Raw genomic sequence first — 16,352 nt, 5'->3', positions numbered from 1 at the left:
GTCAGTTGAACTTGTGGATACCATTTTTAAGTCTGCTAGCCGATACCCATAGACTTCCAGTCATTGCGCTAATGCTAGTTAGCATTGGCTTGCAAAACTACCTTTAACTTCCTTCATACTGGACACAGACACATAAATTGTATCCACGAGTTGGGGAAGTAGATAATGGCCTCATTGAGAAAATCCCAAAGTATCCCTTAAAAGTGAAAATATATATTTTTTTACAAATTAAATAACTCTGTCCGCCATACATACAACATCTCTAAGGTCCCGCATGACCCCAAGTCACTTTGGATAAAAGCGGTTACTAAATGGCATATGCATTCGTAAAGTATTTAGACCCCTTTCCTTTTTTCACATTTTGTTATGTTACAAATGGATAAAATATATATATTTTGCCTCAATCTACAGACAAAAACTGCTTTTTTGAAATTTGTGCACATTTATAAAAGAAAATCTGATATTTACATAAGTATTCAGAACCTTTACTTAGTACTTTGTTGAAGCACCATTGGCAGCGATTACAGCCTCGAGTCTTCTTGGATATGACACTACCTTATTTACATAAGTATTCAGGCCTTTTGCTATGAGACTCAAAATTGAGCACACACCTGTCTATATAAGGTCCCACAGTTGACAGTGCATGTCATAGGAAAAACCAAGCCATGAGGTCTGTTAGGTTCTAATTCTAAGAGTAAAACACTCAACGGACATTATGAAAGCTTAACCAAGTTTATTCTGCCCAGAGGGTCAATATAGCTGCATTCAGACAACATGTTTCCACCACCACAAGTGTATATATACTCCAATTTAGGCACTCCTCCTTCTCTCCAATCCTTACATCTATTATGGTTAGACAGGAAGACGAAGTAATAGGGTAATAAACCATAATTTCTCCCTTAACGGGATCTGACCTGACCTCAACCCCTCATTTGCCTAATCCACAGATGTCCACCCGTTTCCCCTATAGCAATCCCTATAGCAATCCTGTGTCTTCCTCCTGTCCACCCAGCACATTCCAAAGCCATCTGGCTCCTAGAGATAACCATTCACTCTGATGTAAAAACCCTCTAAACCTCAGCACTCCATCAGTGACATGAATAAGTATATTTTCATATTCTCAGAACCCAACAGGTCGAAGAAATTGTCTGTTGCACTCTGAGACAGGATTGTGTCGAGGCACAGATCTGGGGAAGAACACCAAAAGAATTCTGCAGCATTGAAGGTCCCCAAGAACACAGTGGCCTCCATAATTCTTAAATGGAAGAAGTTTGGAACCACCAAGACTTCCTAGAGCTGAGCTATTGGGGGAGAAGGGCCTTGGTCAGGGAGGTGACCAAGAACCCGATGGTGACTCTGACAGAGCTCCAGATGTCCTCTGTGGAGATAGGACAACCATCTCTGCAGCACTCCACCAATCAGGCCTTAATAGTAGAGTGGCCAGACGGAAGCTGCTCCTCAGTAAATGGCACATTGACAGCCCAATTCGAGTTTGCCAAAAGGCACCTAAAGGACTCTCAGACCATGAGAAACAAGATTCTCTGGTCTGATGAATCCAAGATTGCCGGGTTTGGCTGTTGTAGGCTGTCACTGTAAATAATAATTTGTTCTTCACTGACTTGCTTAGTTAAATAAAGGTTGAATAAAATTTAAAAAATTAACTATTTGGCCTGAATGCCAAGCGTCACGTCTGTAGCGAACATGGCAGCGAAGTAGAGAGAGAGATCCTTGATGGAAACCTGCTCCAGAGCACTCAGGACCTTAGACTGGAGCAAAGGTTCACCTTCCAACAGGACAATGACTCTAAGCACACAGCCAAGACAATGCAGGAGTGGCTTCGAGACACGTCTCTGAATGTCCTTGAGTAGCCCAGCCAGAGCCCGGACTTGAACCCGATCTAACATCTCTGGAGAGACCTGAAAATAGCTGTGCAGTGACGCTCCCATCCAACCTGACAGCTTGAGTGGATCCGCAAAGAAGAATGGGAGAAACTCCCCAAATACAGGTGTGCCAAGCTTGTAGTGTCATACCCAGGAAGACAAGAGACTGTAATCATTGCCAAGGTGCTTCAACAAAGTACTGAGTAAAGGGTTTGAATATGTATGTAAATGTAATATCAGGGTTTTTTTTAAATACATTTCCAAAAATTTCAGAAAAACTGTTTTTGCTTTGTGATGATGGGGTATTGTGTGTAGATCGATGAGGGGAAAAAATATTGAATCAATTGTATAATAAGGCTATAACAAAATGTGGAAAAAGTCAAAGAGTCTGAATGCATTTCAAGCACAGACTCAACTACAAAGACCAGAGAGCTTTTTGGAAGCCTCAAAGGGCAGTGATTGGTAGATCAAATCAGTCATTGAATATCTCTTTAAAGGCAGCTGTTTCTATCTCGGTATCAAATAATTTCTGGGTAACAATTAAGTACCTTACATTGTTTTTTTAAATGGTTAAAAAGAGACGAAAATAGCTTCTTATCAAAGAGCAATATCTCAAGCAAGAATTTTGCCAGACCTGGCTGCGAGTGGTCTGATTGAAGGGATTAATTGGACAAGATTATGGGAGGGATATAGAATCTGAAAACAAGCTGTTATTGGAAACTTTTATTGGTCTATTAACTTACACTGCCTGGTGAAGTCGCCAGGCAGGCCAAAACTCCGTCCCACCAAAACAGGATTCAATTTCAGGTGGTCTTTACAAACTGCTCTTACACTTAAAGGGCATTATAATTTTCACAATTTCATAACCTCTTAGTGGGGAAATACAAACTGACAGACTTTGAGAAGGATGGGAGAAAATCCCCAAATACAGGTGTACAGATCTTGTAGTGTCAACCTGAAGAATGGTGCCGGAGGGGGGATGGCTGCCGTTTTACGGGCTCCAAACCAATTGTGCTATTGTGTGTGTTTTTTCGCATTGTTTGTAACTTATTTTGTTCATAATGTTGATTCTACCTTCTTTTATGACCAAAAATAGCTTCTGGATATCAGAACAGCGATTACTCACCTCGACCTAGATGTAGATTTGTTCTTTAATGAGTCTGACGCAAAGAGTATAATGTCTTGTTTGAGAAACAGACGCCTCACAAGTCCTGAACTGACATTTTCATGAACTAGTACCGCAAAACACCAGTCTCAACGTCAACAGTGAAGAGGCGACTCCAGGATGCTGGCCTTCTAGGCAGAGTTCCTCTGTCCGTGTCTGTGTTATTTTGCCCATCTTAATCTTTTCTTTTCATTGGCCAGTCTGAGATATGGCTTTTTCTTTGCAACTCTGCCTAGAAGGCTAGCATCCCGGAGTCGCCTCTATTTAATGAAGCTGGCAGTTGAGGACTTGTGAGGCGTCTGTTTCTCAAACTAGACACTAATGTACTTGTCCTCTTGCTCAGTTGTGCACCGGGGCCTCGCACTCCTCTTTCTATTCTGGCTAGAGCCAGTTTGCGCTGTTCTGTGAAGAGAGTAGTACACAGCGCTATACGAGATCTTTAGTTTCTTGGCAATTTCTCGCATGCAATAGCCTTCATTTCTCAGAACAAGAATAGACTGACGAGTTTCATAAGAAAGTCCTTTGTTTCTGGCCATTTTGTGTAATCGAACCCACAAATGCTGATGCTCCAGATACTCAACTAGTCAAAAGAAGGCCAGATTTATTGCTTCTTTAATCAGAACAACCATTTTCAGCATGCTAACATAATTGCAAAAGGGTTTTCTAATGATCAATTAGCCCTTTAAAATGATAAACTTGGCTTAGCTAACACAACGTGCCATTGGAACACAGGAGTGATGGTTGCTGATAATGGGCCTCTATACGCCTATGTAGATATTCCATAAAAAATCTGCCGTTTCCAGCTACAATAGTCATTTACAACATTAACACTGTCTACACTGTATTTGTAATCAATTTGATGTTATTTTAATGGACAAAAAATTTGCTTTTCTTTAAAAACCAGGAACATTTCTAAGTGACCCCAAACTTTTGAATGGTAGTGTTCCTTTTGTCCAGGTGTGGAGTGCAATAGAGATTGCATCATCTGTGGATCTGTTGGTGCGGTATGCAAATTGGAGTGGGTCTAGAGTTTCTGGCATAATTGTGTTGATGTGAGCCATGACCAGCCTTTCAAAGTACTTCATGGCTACAGACGTGAGTGCTACGGGTCGGTAGTCATTTAGGCAGGTTACCTTAGTGTTCTTGGGCACAGGGACTATGGTGGTCTGCTTAAAACATGTTGGTATTACAGACTCGAGCAGGGAGAGATTGAAAATGTCAGGGAAGACACTTGCCAGTTGGTCATGCTCGCAGTACACGTCCTGGTAGTCCGTCTGGCCCTGCAGCCTTGTGAATGTTGACCTGTTTAAAGGTCTTAATCACATCGGCTGCGGAGAGCGTGATCATACAGACTTCCCGGAACAGCTGGTGCTCTCATGCATGTTTCAGTGTTATTTGCCTCGAAGCGAGCATAGAGGTAGTTTAGCTCGTCTGGTAGGCTCGTGTCACTGGGCAGCTCTCGGCTGTGCTTCCCTTTGTAGTCTGTAATGGTTTGCAAGCCCTGCCACATCCGACGAGCGTCAGAGCCAGAGTAGTACGATTCAATCCTAGTCCTGTATTGACGCTTTGCCTGTTTGATGGTTCATCAGAGGGCATAGCAGGATTTCTTATAAAGTTCCAGGTTAGAGTCCCCCTCCTTGAAAGCGGCAGCTCTAGCCTTTAGCTCAGTGCGGATGTTGCCTGTAATCCATGGTTTCTGGTCGGGGTATATACGTACAGTCACTGTGGGGATGATGTCATCGATGCACTTATTGATGAAGCCAATGACTGATGTGGTGTACTCCTCAATGCCATCGGAGGAATCCCGGGAACATATTCCAGTCTGTGCTAGCAAAACAGTCCTGTAGCTTAGCATCTGCTTCATCTGGCAAATTTTTTATTGATCTAGTCACTGGCGCTTCCTGCTTTAATGTTTGCTTGTAAGCAGGAATCAGGAGGATAGAATTATTGTTAGATTTGCCAAATTGCAAATGTATGCGTCACTGTGTGTGGAGTAAAGGTGGTCCAGAGTTTGTTTTCCCTCTGGTTGCACATTTAACATGCTGATAGAAATTTGGTAAGACTGATTTAAGTTTCCCTGCATTAAAGTCCCCCACCACTAGGAGCGCCGCCTCTGGGTGAGTGTTTTCCTGTTTACTTATGGTGGAATACAGCTCTTTGAGTGCGGACTTAGTGCCAGCATCAGTCTGTGGTGGTATGTAGACGGCTACAAAAAAATACAGATAAACTCTCTAGGTAGATAGTGTGATCTACAGCTTATCATGAGATACTCTACCTCAGGCGAGCAAAACCTCGAGACTTCCTTAGATATTGTGCAACAGCTATTACAAAAATGCATAGTCTGCCGCCCCTTGTACATAGTCTGCCGCCCCCACCAGACGCCACTGTTCTATCCTGCCGATACAACGTATAACCAGCCAGCTGTATGTTGACAATGTTGTTGTTCAGCCACGACTCCGTGAAGCATAAGATATTGCAGTTTAATGTCCCGTTTTCCGCATAGGTCATCGATTTTTATTTTCCAATTATTGCACGTTTGCTAGCAGAATGGAAGGCAGTGAGGGTTTATTCGATCGCCTACGAATTCTCAGAAGGCAGCCCGCCCTCCAGCCCCTTTATCTCCGCCTTCTCTTCACGCAAATGACGGGGATCTGAGCCTGTTTCCAGGAAAGCGGTATATCATTCACATCATAATGCTGGTAGTTCTGGTGAGTTACCACCACTCTAATATCCAATAGTTCTTCCCGGCTGTATGTAATGACACAAAACATTTCCTGAGCTAATAACGTAAAAAATAGTACATAAGAAAACAAAATACTGCAAAGTTTCCTAAGAGCTAGTCACAATGCTGCCATCTCCGTCGGCGCCAACAGTCTCTCCAAAGCAGTGGTATTAAAGTCGGGGTTCGCGACAGGAGAACTGCTTTGGGGTCAGCAAAATTTCAACTACAAAAAAATATTAAGAAAACTGATTATTGTATGGGAATATATTTTGTTGAGTAAATGCAATTTTGTTGAGTAAATGTATTTATTGGATTCTTTTCATTTTGATAAGATCAAAATTATCTGAATTTAAGCTTGTTGATATAAAAATCGAAAATGTACAGATTTTAAGGTTGTGTCATTAGATTTGGGGTGTGGTGAGGTCGCAAGAAATGATTGTGAAAAAAATGGGGTCCCCAGAAATTCTGCCGTGAAAAATGGGGTCCCCGCTGAAAAAGAATTCCACTGCACTAAAGTAATACTGCAAAAAAACAAGGCCTAAATACAAAGCCTTATGTTTGGGGCAAATCCAACACAACACATCACAGAGTAACTGCCTTCTTATTTTCAAGCATGATGGTGGCTGTATCATGATATGGGTATGCTTGTTGTCGGCAAAGACTGGGGAATTTTTTGGGATAAAAAGAAAATCCTAGTTGAAAACCTGCATTAGTTAACAAGACAGCTCAAGCAGTAGGAAGCTCTCTCATCCATTTATATGCAGATGATAGTCTTAAACTCAGCTGGCCCCTCCTCGGATTTGTGTTAAACGCTCTAAAACAAAGCTTTCTTAGTGTCCAACAAGCTTTCTCTGCCCTTAACCTTGTTCTGAACACCTCCAAAACAAAGGTCATGTGGTTTGGTCAGAAGAATGCCCCTCTCCCCACCGGTGAGATTACTGCCGCTGAGGGTTTAGAGCTTGAGGTAGTCACCTCATACAAGTACTTGGGACTAGGGCTAGACAGTATACTGTACTTCTCTCAGCACATATCAAAGTTTAAATCTAGATTTGGTTTCCTCTATCGTAATCGCTCCTCTTTCACCCCAGCTGCCAAACTAACCCAGATTCAGATGACCATCCTACCCATGCTAGATTATGGAGATGTAATTTATAGATCGGCAGGTAAGGGTGCTCTCGAGCGGCTAGATGTTCTTTACTATTCGGCCATCAGATTTGCCACCAATGCTCCTTATAGGACACGTCACTGCGCCCTATACTACTCTGTAAACTGGTCATCTCTGTATACCTGTCGCAAGACCGACTGGTTGATGCCTATTTATAAAACCATATTAGGCTTCACTCCCCCCTATCTGAGATATCTACTGCAGCCCTCATCCTCCACATACAACACCCGTTCAGCCAGTCACATTCTGTTAAAGGTCCCCAAAGCACACACATCCCTGGGTTACTCCTCTTTTCAGTTTGCTGCAGCTAACGACTGGAACGAGCTACAAAAAACACTCAAACTGGACCGCTTTTATCTACATCTCTTCATTCAAAGACTCAATCATGGACACTCTTAGTGACAGTTGTGGCTGCTTCGCGTGATGTATTGTTGTCTCTACCTTCTTTCCCTTTGTGCTGTTGTCTGTGCCCAATAATGTTTGTACCATGTTTTGTGTTGTGCTGCTGCCATGTTGTGTTGCTACCATGTTCTTGTCATCTTGTGTTGCTACCATGCTGTGTTTTCATGTGTTGCTGCCACGATATGTTGTTGTCTTAGGTCTCTCTTTATGTAGTGTTGTGGTGTCTCGTCGTGATGTGTGTTTTGTCCTATATTTGTATTTAATATTTTTAATCCCAGCCCCCGTCCCCGCAGGAGACCTTTTGCCTTTTGGTAGGCCGTCATTGTAAATAAGAATTTGTTCTTAACTGACTTGCCTAGTTAAATAAAGGTTTTTAAAAAATCAGCTTTACTCCAGACACTGGGAGAGAAATTCACATTCTAGTGGGACAATAACCTACAACACAAGACCAACTCTGCACTGAAGTTATTTACCAATAAGACTGAATGTTCCTGAGTGGCTAAGTTACAGTTTTGACTTAAATCTGCTTAAAAATCTACATTTACATTTTACATTTACGTCATTTAGCAGACGCTCTTATCCAGAGCGACTTACAAATTCACCTGCATTCACCTTATGATATCCAGTGGAACAACCACTTTACAATAGTACATCTATATATTTTTTTTGGGGGGGGGGGGGGTTAGAAGGATTACTTTATCCTATCCCAGGTATTCCTTAGAGGTGGGGTTTCAGGTGTCTACGGAAGGTGGTGATTGACTCCGCTGTCCTGGCGTTGTGAGGGAGCTTGTTCCACCATTGGGGTGCCAGAGCAGCGAACAGTTTTGACTGGGCTGAGCGGGAACTGTGCTTCCGCAGAGGTAGGGAGGCGAGCAGGCCAGAGGTGGATGAACGCAGTGCCCTTGTTTGGGTGTAGGGCCTGATCAGAGCCTGAAGGTACGGAGGTGCCGTTCCCCTCACAGCTCCGTAGGCAAGCACCATGGTCTTGTAGCAGATGCGAGCTTCAACTGGAAGACAGTGGAGTGTGCGGAGGAACGGGGTGACGTGAGAGAACTTGGGAAGGTTGAACACCAGACGGGCTGCGGCGTTCTGGATGAGTTGTAGGGGTTTAATGGCACAGGCATTTATGGCAAGACTTGAAAATAGCTGTCTAGCCATGACCCCTAACACCTTGACAGAGCTTGAAGAAGAATGTTGAAAATAATAGATATATATATTGCACAGTGCAGGTGTGCAAAGCTCATAGTTACCCTAGAAGACTCACAGCTGTAATCACTGCCAAAGGTGTTTCTAGCATGTTACTCAGGAGGGTGAATACTTATCTAATTATTGTACATGACTAAAAGTATGTGGACACCTATTAGGCTATTAGGCCTGGCTCGGATCCAGCGTTCCAATTCATCCCAAAGGTGTTCGATGGGGTTGAGGTCAGGGCTCTGTGCAGGCTAGTCAAATCAAATCAAATTTTATTGGTCAAATACACATGTTTAGCAGATGTCATTGCGAGTGTAGCGAAATGCTTATGCTTCTAGATCCGACAGTCCAGCAGTATCTAACAATTCCACAACAAATCCTAATACACACAATCTGGTAAAGGAATGGGATAAGAATATATAAATATAAAATATATGGATGAGCAGTGACAGAGCGGCTAAGATGCAATAGATAGTAAAGAATAGATGGTGAAGGATACAGTATACATTATATACATATGAGATGAGTAATGTGAGATATGTAAACATTTTTAAAGTGGCATTGAAGTGACTAGTGTTCCGTTTATTAAAGTGGCCAATGATTTCAAGTCTGTAGGTAGGCAGCCGCCTCTCTGTGCTAGTGGTGTCTGTTTAACAATCTGATGGCCTTGAGATAGAAGCTGTTTTTCAGTCTCTCTGTCCCAGCTTTGATGCACCTGTACTGGCCTCGCCTTCTGGATGGTAGCGGTGTGAACAGGCAGTGGCTCGGGTGGTTATTGTCCTTGATGATCTTTTTTGCCTTCCTGTGACATTGGGTGTTGTAGGTGTCCTGGAGGGCAGGTAACTTGCCCCCGGTGATGCGTTGTGCAGACTACACCATTCTCTGGAGAGCCTTGCAGTTGTGGGCGGTGCAGTTGCCGTACCAGGTGGTGATACAGCCCGACAGGATGCTCTCAATTGTGCATCTGTAAAAGTTAGTGAGGGTTTTCGGTGACAAGCCACATTTTTTCAGCCTCCTGAGGTTGAAGAGGCGCTGTTGCGCCTTCATCACCACACTGTCTGTGTGCGTGGACCATTTCAGTTTGTCTGTGATATGAACACTGAGGAGCTTAACTTTCCACCTTCTCAACTGCTGCCCCGTTGATGTGGATAGGGGGGTGCTCCCTTTGCTGTTTCCTGAAGTCCACAATCATCTCTTTTGTTTTGCTGACATTGAGTGAGAGGTTATTTTCCTGACACCACACTCCGAGGGCCCTCACCTCCTCCCTGTAGGCTGTCTCGTCGTTGTTGGTAATCAAGCCTACCACTGTTGTGTCGTCTGCAAACTTGATGATTGAGTTGGAGGTGTGCATGGCCACGCAGTTATGGGTGAACAGGGAGTACAGGAGGGGGCTGAGAACGCACCCTTGTGGGGCCTCAGTGTTGAGGATCAGCGGAGTGGAGATGTTGTTTCCTACCTTCACCACCTGGGGGTCCAGGACCCAGTTGCACAGGACAGGGTTGAGACCCAGGGTCTCAAGCTTAATGATGAGTTTGGAGGGTACTATGGTGTTGAATGCTGAGCTGTAGTCAATGAACAGCATTCTTACATAGGGTATTCCTCTTTTCCAGATGGGATAGGGCAGTGTGATGGCGATTGCATCGTCTGTGGACCTATTGGGTCGGTAAGCAAATTGAAGTGGGTCTAGGGTTAGAGGTAGGGTGGAGGTGATATGATCCTTGACTAGTTTCTCAAAGCACTTCATGATGACAGAAGTGAGTGCTACAGGGCGATATTTAGTTCAGTTACCTTTGCTTTCTTGGTAACAAGAACAACGGTGGCCATCTTGAAGCATGTGGCGACAGCAGACTGGGATAGGGATTGATTGAATATGTCCGTAAACACACCAGCCAGCTGGTCTGCGCATGCTTTAAGGACGCGGCTAGGGATGTCAAGTTCTTCCACACAAATCTTGACAAACCATTTCTGTATGGACCTTGCATTTGTGCACGGGGGCATTGTCATGCTGAAATAGGAAAGGGCCTTCCCCAAACTGTTGCCACAAAGTTGGAAGCAAAGAATCGTCTAGAATGTCATTGTATGCTGTAGCGTTAAGATTTCTCTTCACTGGAACTAAGGGGCCTAGCCCAAACCATGAAAAACAGCCCCAAACCATTATTCCTCCTCCACCAAACTATACAGGCAGGTAGCGTTCTCCTGGCATCACTCCAGAGAACGCGTTTCCACTTCTCCAGAGTCCAGTGGCGGCGAGCTTTACACCACTCCAGCCAACACTTGGCATTGTGCATGGTGATATTAGGCTTGTGTGCAGCTGCTCGGCTATGGAAATTCATTTTATGAATCTCCCGACAAACAGTTATTGTGCTGAAGTTGCTTCCAGAGGCGGTTTGGAACTCGGTAGTAAGTGTTGCAACCGAGGACAGATGATTTTTCTGCACTTCAGCAGTCTCTTTCTGTGAGCTTGTGTGGCCTACCACTTCGCAGCTGAGCCGTTGTTGCTCCTAGACGTTTCCACTTCACAATAACAGCACTTACAGCTGACCGGGGCAGCTCTAGCAGGGCAGAAATTTGATGAACTGACTTGTTGGAAAGGTGACGGTGTCACATTGAAAGTCACTGAGCTCTTCAGTAAAGCCATTCTACTGCCAATGTTTGTCTATGGAGATTGCGTGGCTGTGTGCTCGATTTTATACATCTGTCAGCAACGGGTGTGGCTGAAATAGCCAAATCCGCTAATTTTAAGCGGTGTCCACATACTTTTGTATATTAGTGTTGTATTTTTCATTAATCTTTAAAAAAACAAATCTTCCACTTTGACAGAGTATTTTGTGTAGATTGTTGACAAAAAATGTGTTAAATCAGATTTAATTTCACTTTAACACAAAATGTGACGTTATTAATACCCTCAAGAGTAAGTAAGAAGGCATTGTCAGAGCACATGATTACATAAATGTACAGTGCATGCAACACATGATATACAGTAGACATACAATGTTGTTTGCTTCCCCAGCCCCAGGCCATTTACTGTAAGGACGTGCTGGACATCGAGCAGTTCTCCACAGTCAAGGGGGTGGAGTTGGAGCCCAAAGATGACTCCTTCTACTGTAAAGTGTCTACAGGCAGCGTGTCCATCCCCTGGCAGATGGAGGTCAGAGGTCACACACGCACGCACCAAAAGGAAGCAACCTGTACCAAAAATGACTGGCGTAGTTTGATTTGTCATCAGCCCGTTTTAAAACACTTTTAGTCATTTCGAAGATGAAGAGTGTCAGTCAATTATTTTCCTATCAGCTATGTCCGACAAAGACACTGGCCAAATGAGCTCTATATTTAGATGCTTTCACTTCCCCGTCCTATCAAGATGGCCTTCACTTTTATCATACTAATGTGCTGGTCAGTAGCCTGGCAAAAAAACACTTGGTTTCTGCCCCAAAATATTCCCTATGTAGTCCACTACTTCTGCCCAGGGCTCATAGGGCTCTGGTCAAAAGTAGGGCACAATGTAGGGAATAGGGTCCCATTTGGTACGCATCTCAAAGTCCCCTTTACCCTGATATGCCCCTTTATCAAAGAAGCTGTGTAACGATGGATTTTAGGTTTGATGTTGCGATCAATGTTGTTTCTTCTGTTTCTAGATGATCGAGTCTGAGTGCTTTCAGGAGCTCAATGTGTTTCACACGGACGGGACAGTTCCCCCGGACCTGGACTGGAGAGGACAGCCCTCGCCACCACCTAAACAAGGGCTGCTGCAGAGGCTCTTTGGGAGACAGGTGAGCTCCTCAACCTTATTAAACAAAGCCTCAGTATTATTTGTGTCATTGACTCTACATTGTATCTTATTTTTGATAGGTCTCTGTATGTTTTTGGCTGTAAGTGTATGTATTCTTATGGACTACTGGGATTTTTTGATAAACCAGAATACACCTATTTTAGCATTGTTATGTACTATATCACCCACCATGCTCTGTGTAAGATCTCACACCGAGCAGTATAGGTACTGTAGTATATCATGCTCCTGAAGCTTACATATTGGTGTCCTGTCTCCTTATCAATGCTCCAATGTTTTCCTCATTAACTTCTCATTGGGCCTCCTGATAAATCTGTTCTGTATCACCCCCTGTCAGGACTGTTGTGGGAACTGCAGCGACAGTGACGAGGAGCCCACCAGGCTGTGACTGAGCTCCCTCCTACCGACTACACCAAGGATCACATTTGTTTACAAATTTTGCACATTTGTATCTTTAAGATAGTTCTATATAAATATTGGAATGTATATTTTCAGTATATAGCCATAAAGTCCATGTCATTTAAATGTGGTCATTATTCAGAACCCATCATAGGAGGCAACAACAGGTAAGCCTAACACTGCTATGTGGTTACCCCCCCATCTGTTGACAGTGTTGTCAGCTTTTCTTTCTCATTTTCTTTCTCTTTTAAAAAGTGTTGGCCGTGCTCAGATTGCTAAGTGTTTCTGAATGGGGGATGAATGAAAAGTGTACGTCCACAACTATTTTTATATTTATATTTTATTTTTATTTACTTAATGTAATTCTAGGCAATCAAATTAGGAATGTTGTGAACTGTAGGCTTAAAGGAAATTGAAGACTAAGGTGAACTTTTGGTATGAGGTGATACATTATGTACATTCTAGGGTTCAATCTAGAGACACTTGATATAAACCAAATAGATATGACTTAACAATGCATATGTAAGTGCAAACAAGTGTATAATTTGTGACACTCGCCTCTAAAGTCCTAAGTGTGTCTTCCTATGAATCTGAGTTTAGGTAGAAAGCATGTTAGTTCCCAACCATATTAGGAGCTAGAGAAGTGAATTGACAAAAAAAAAACTGCATTGTAGTACGGTAATTCAGTTGTAAGAAATGACCTTTTTCGTAAGACGTGGATAGCCGAGAATGGCCTTGCGTTTCCTCTACCATGACATCCTCTAGATGGCTACACGTTTGTCACAGAGCACTTGAGTTTAATTAAGCGATGCACTTATGACCAAACCGGTTTGTTTTCATCCTCCAAATATTTTTTATGATTAATTCCTTCCCATTCAAGTTTCCTTTGATGGTTTATGGTACTCTATATAATTACCATATTTTATAAAATCTAACAAAGCTGTCTGTCAAGTAGGTTGAGACCATGCTGCGTCTCTCTCTCCCTCCCTCTGCTGTACCTCATGTGTTCCTTTGCCATGCTGATGTGTTTCTCTGCATCGTGTAACTCAGTGGGATTCTCCTTGTAAATGTGGGACTATAATAGGACTGAGGGACTGAGCTCCCTGACAGACTATGGGACTATGGTATCACCCTCTGAACCCTCCTTACCAGAGACTATCAGACTGAGGAAGAGGAGGAAGAAGGTTCAAAGGGGAAGGGAGGGGTCACCGAGAGGTCAAACCATCTCAATGTAAAGCGCAGCACTCCGATGGAAATTGGAAGAGACTCCCAAACTCCTCCTAACATCCCCGTCTCTCATTATCAAATCATGTTTTATTGTATGTGATTCTCAAATTAACTTGCCTACATTCCAGTCTATACCGTACTGTACAGTGTAAAGTTATGCTACTTTTGTTTATTTTGCAATGTTTTTTTTACCAGTGTAAAGTTACAACAACAATAACAGTTCCACCATGAAACTAGAATAGGACTGAAAGTAAGATTAGTATGATTTCTCTTTACGATGTGCTCCTGAGCCAGGCTTACACACTGTGAGAGGGAGGGCTTCTGTCTGTCTGTCTCTGCATCCATGGAACACCTCTGACACTTTCTTCTTGCAATGCACTGATGTTTTTTTGTGTGTGTGTGTGTGTGTGTACGCACGTGTCCAAATGTTACCATAACCACTAGACTCTGTACCCACTTGGCACAAACTGGTTAAGGCAGCGTTGTTTCAACGTAATTTGTCAACGTATTGTGACGTGGAAAATACATTGGATTTGAAAAAAGTTATCAACTGTTGTTATTTCAACCACAGGAATATATCATCATAATAACCAATTTTCAAAATATGTTGAATTTGTATCTTTGAAACATCAGATCTTCAACGCAATATCCACTATAAGAAAACAACTGTAGGCGGGGGGTTCTACTAAGCTAGCATATGGAATTGTTTTAAGATAGTCATATGATGGATCATTTAGCTCTGTGATTTAGAATTTTAGGACCCCTGTAGGTATCCCCCCATTGATTTTGGCCTTCACCACTATAGCGCATTGAGCAACGCATTCATACGTGGGAAAACAGACAGATAAGGAATAAGGTTTTGATGTGTCTGTCCTATTTATAGGAGATATAAGAAAGCTCAGGAAATATTTTTGTTTTTTGAACACATATTTAACCCCTATTATTGTTGGCACAAAACTACCTCCAACCTTCCATTCATTTAAAAAAAAAAACTGGTACTGGGTTACATTCAGACCGGTCCCGTGACTTGTGGGGATCGTAGAGCAAAACCAGTGTGTTCTTTAGTTTCATCTTTCCATAGAGTGGTTATATTCGTTAGTAGGCCAAACCGTTCAGACGTTTTTTGTAAGAAGAACGATTTTTGGGATGTGTCCTGGTCTGACAAACAGCGCCGTAGCTCTGCCATTTTCTACTGCAGTGGTGGAAGGCCAACATAGGCGGATACAGTGGATTGAGATGCAGCCCATGCAAAAAAAACAGAAGCTGATGGATTTTGATTGGGATTTTTTTGTTTGTTAATTAGATTGACGCACATTTTTTTACCAAGCCCAACCCTGCTAAACTTTGATATGTCACCGACTGTTACTAATGTGCTATCGTGAGAATGATTGTTGATAGATTCACTGTTGCTATCAGAGTCAAGGGTAGGTTTAACAGAGCAAATGAAATATGACCATATATCATCAATGATATTTAGGCCTATATAGCATTTCTAAAGTCATCGACAGCTATTGTTTCAATTCAACACAGGATTCAAGCTTAGGTTGATTTCAAATGGAATCTACAAGTTAGTAAAATATAAAGTTGGATTCATGTCTCCATCTCAACCAAAAATCTAAATTAAACAATGACTAAATGAAATCAAACTATTTAAAGTGCATTTAATGTTTTATCTGATTTAGCCCTATAAATTCAAATTGTAAGTATACATTTGGAGACCAAATGGAATTAAAGCCAGACAGTGGCACGGACGAAACTATCCATGGACTCATCTCCTTCAAATGTCTATATTTGGTTGCGTTGACAACCAAGCACAATTGAATATTTTTGCAATACAGTAAATATCCTATTAACTTGTCGATCAGTTAACAAATGAATTGTGGGATTCAGGTGTCCATCTCAACAGAAAATAAAAGGTAAAGAATGGGATTAAGCCAGTGGCTCAGATGGAACTATACAAGCAGCAGATATTTCCTTTAAATGTTTTTGTTTGCATTGTCAACCAAACACAATTCAATATTGCTTTTGTAATACAGTAAATAGCTTAAAGTTAAGGCTCTTACCAACTAATGTAACACTATTTATTCAACTTTAAAATGAGTATCACATCCCTGGCCACATTGAGGTTACTGTAACAATAAATGTCTTATGTAATCATAGAAAGTGTGCATGTTCAAGGGATGTGGAGATTTTCTTGCCTGGCTACCCAAACCCTTTGCTCCAGCCAAACGCTACGCCATGCCCACAAATGTTAGTTTCTTCTCCGCAATGAGTCTGGATCTGAGTACCTCCCTGACGATTTCTAGAATTCTCCACGTTGAGATTACATGGTGTGCAAAGTGGGTACCCACATAGGCAAGAACTGGTTAAATCAATGTTGTTTCAAAGTAATTTCAAACAAAGACATTCAA

The 16,352-nt window shown here is 42.4% G+C and overlaps 1 protein-coding gene across 1 annotated transcript in view; it reads left to right on the top strand.

The window, feature by feature from the left end:
* Positions 1-14,541, top strand: part of LOC115148821 (G protein-coupled receptor kinase 6) — a 51,328-nt gene extending 36,787 nt beyond the window's left edge. The window contains exons 14-16 of the mRNA XM_029691077.1: positions 11,539-11,676; positions 12,164-12,298; positions 12,653-14,541. Of these exons, the coding sequence (XP_029546937.1) occupies positions 11,539-11,676; positions 12,164-12,298; positions 12,653-12,703 (324 nt within the window). The 3' untranslated portion in view covers positions 12,704-14,541. The remainder of the gene's footprint in view (positions 1-11,538; positions 11,677-12,163; positions 12,299-12,652) is intronic.
* The last annotated feature ends 1,811 nt before the right edge of the window (positions 14,542-16,352 follow it).

Source organism: Salmo trutta, chromosome 15, assembly GCF_901001165.1.
Source record: "Salmo trutta chromosome 15, fSalTru1.1, whole genome shotgun sequence".
Taxonomy (NCBI): domain Eukaryota; kingdom Metazoa; phylum Chordata; class Actinopteri; order Salmoniformes; family Salmonidae; genus Salmo; species Salmo trutta.
The sequence above is the reverse complement of the archived record's forward strand: the minus strand, read 5'-3'. Positions and strand labels throughout refer to the sequence as shown.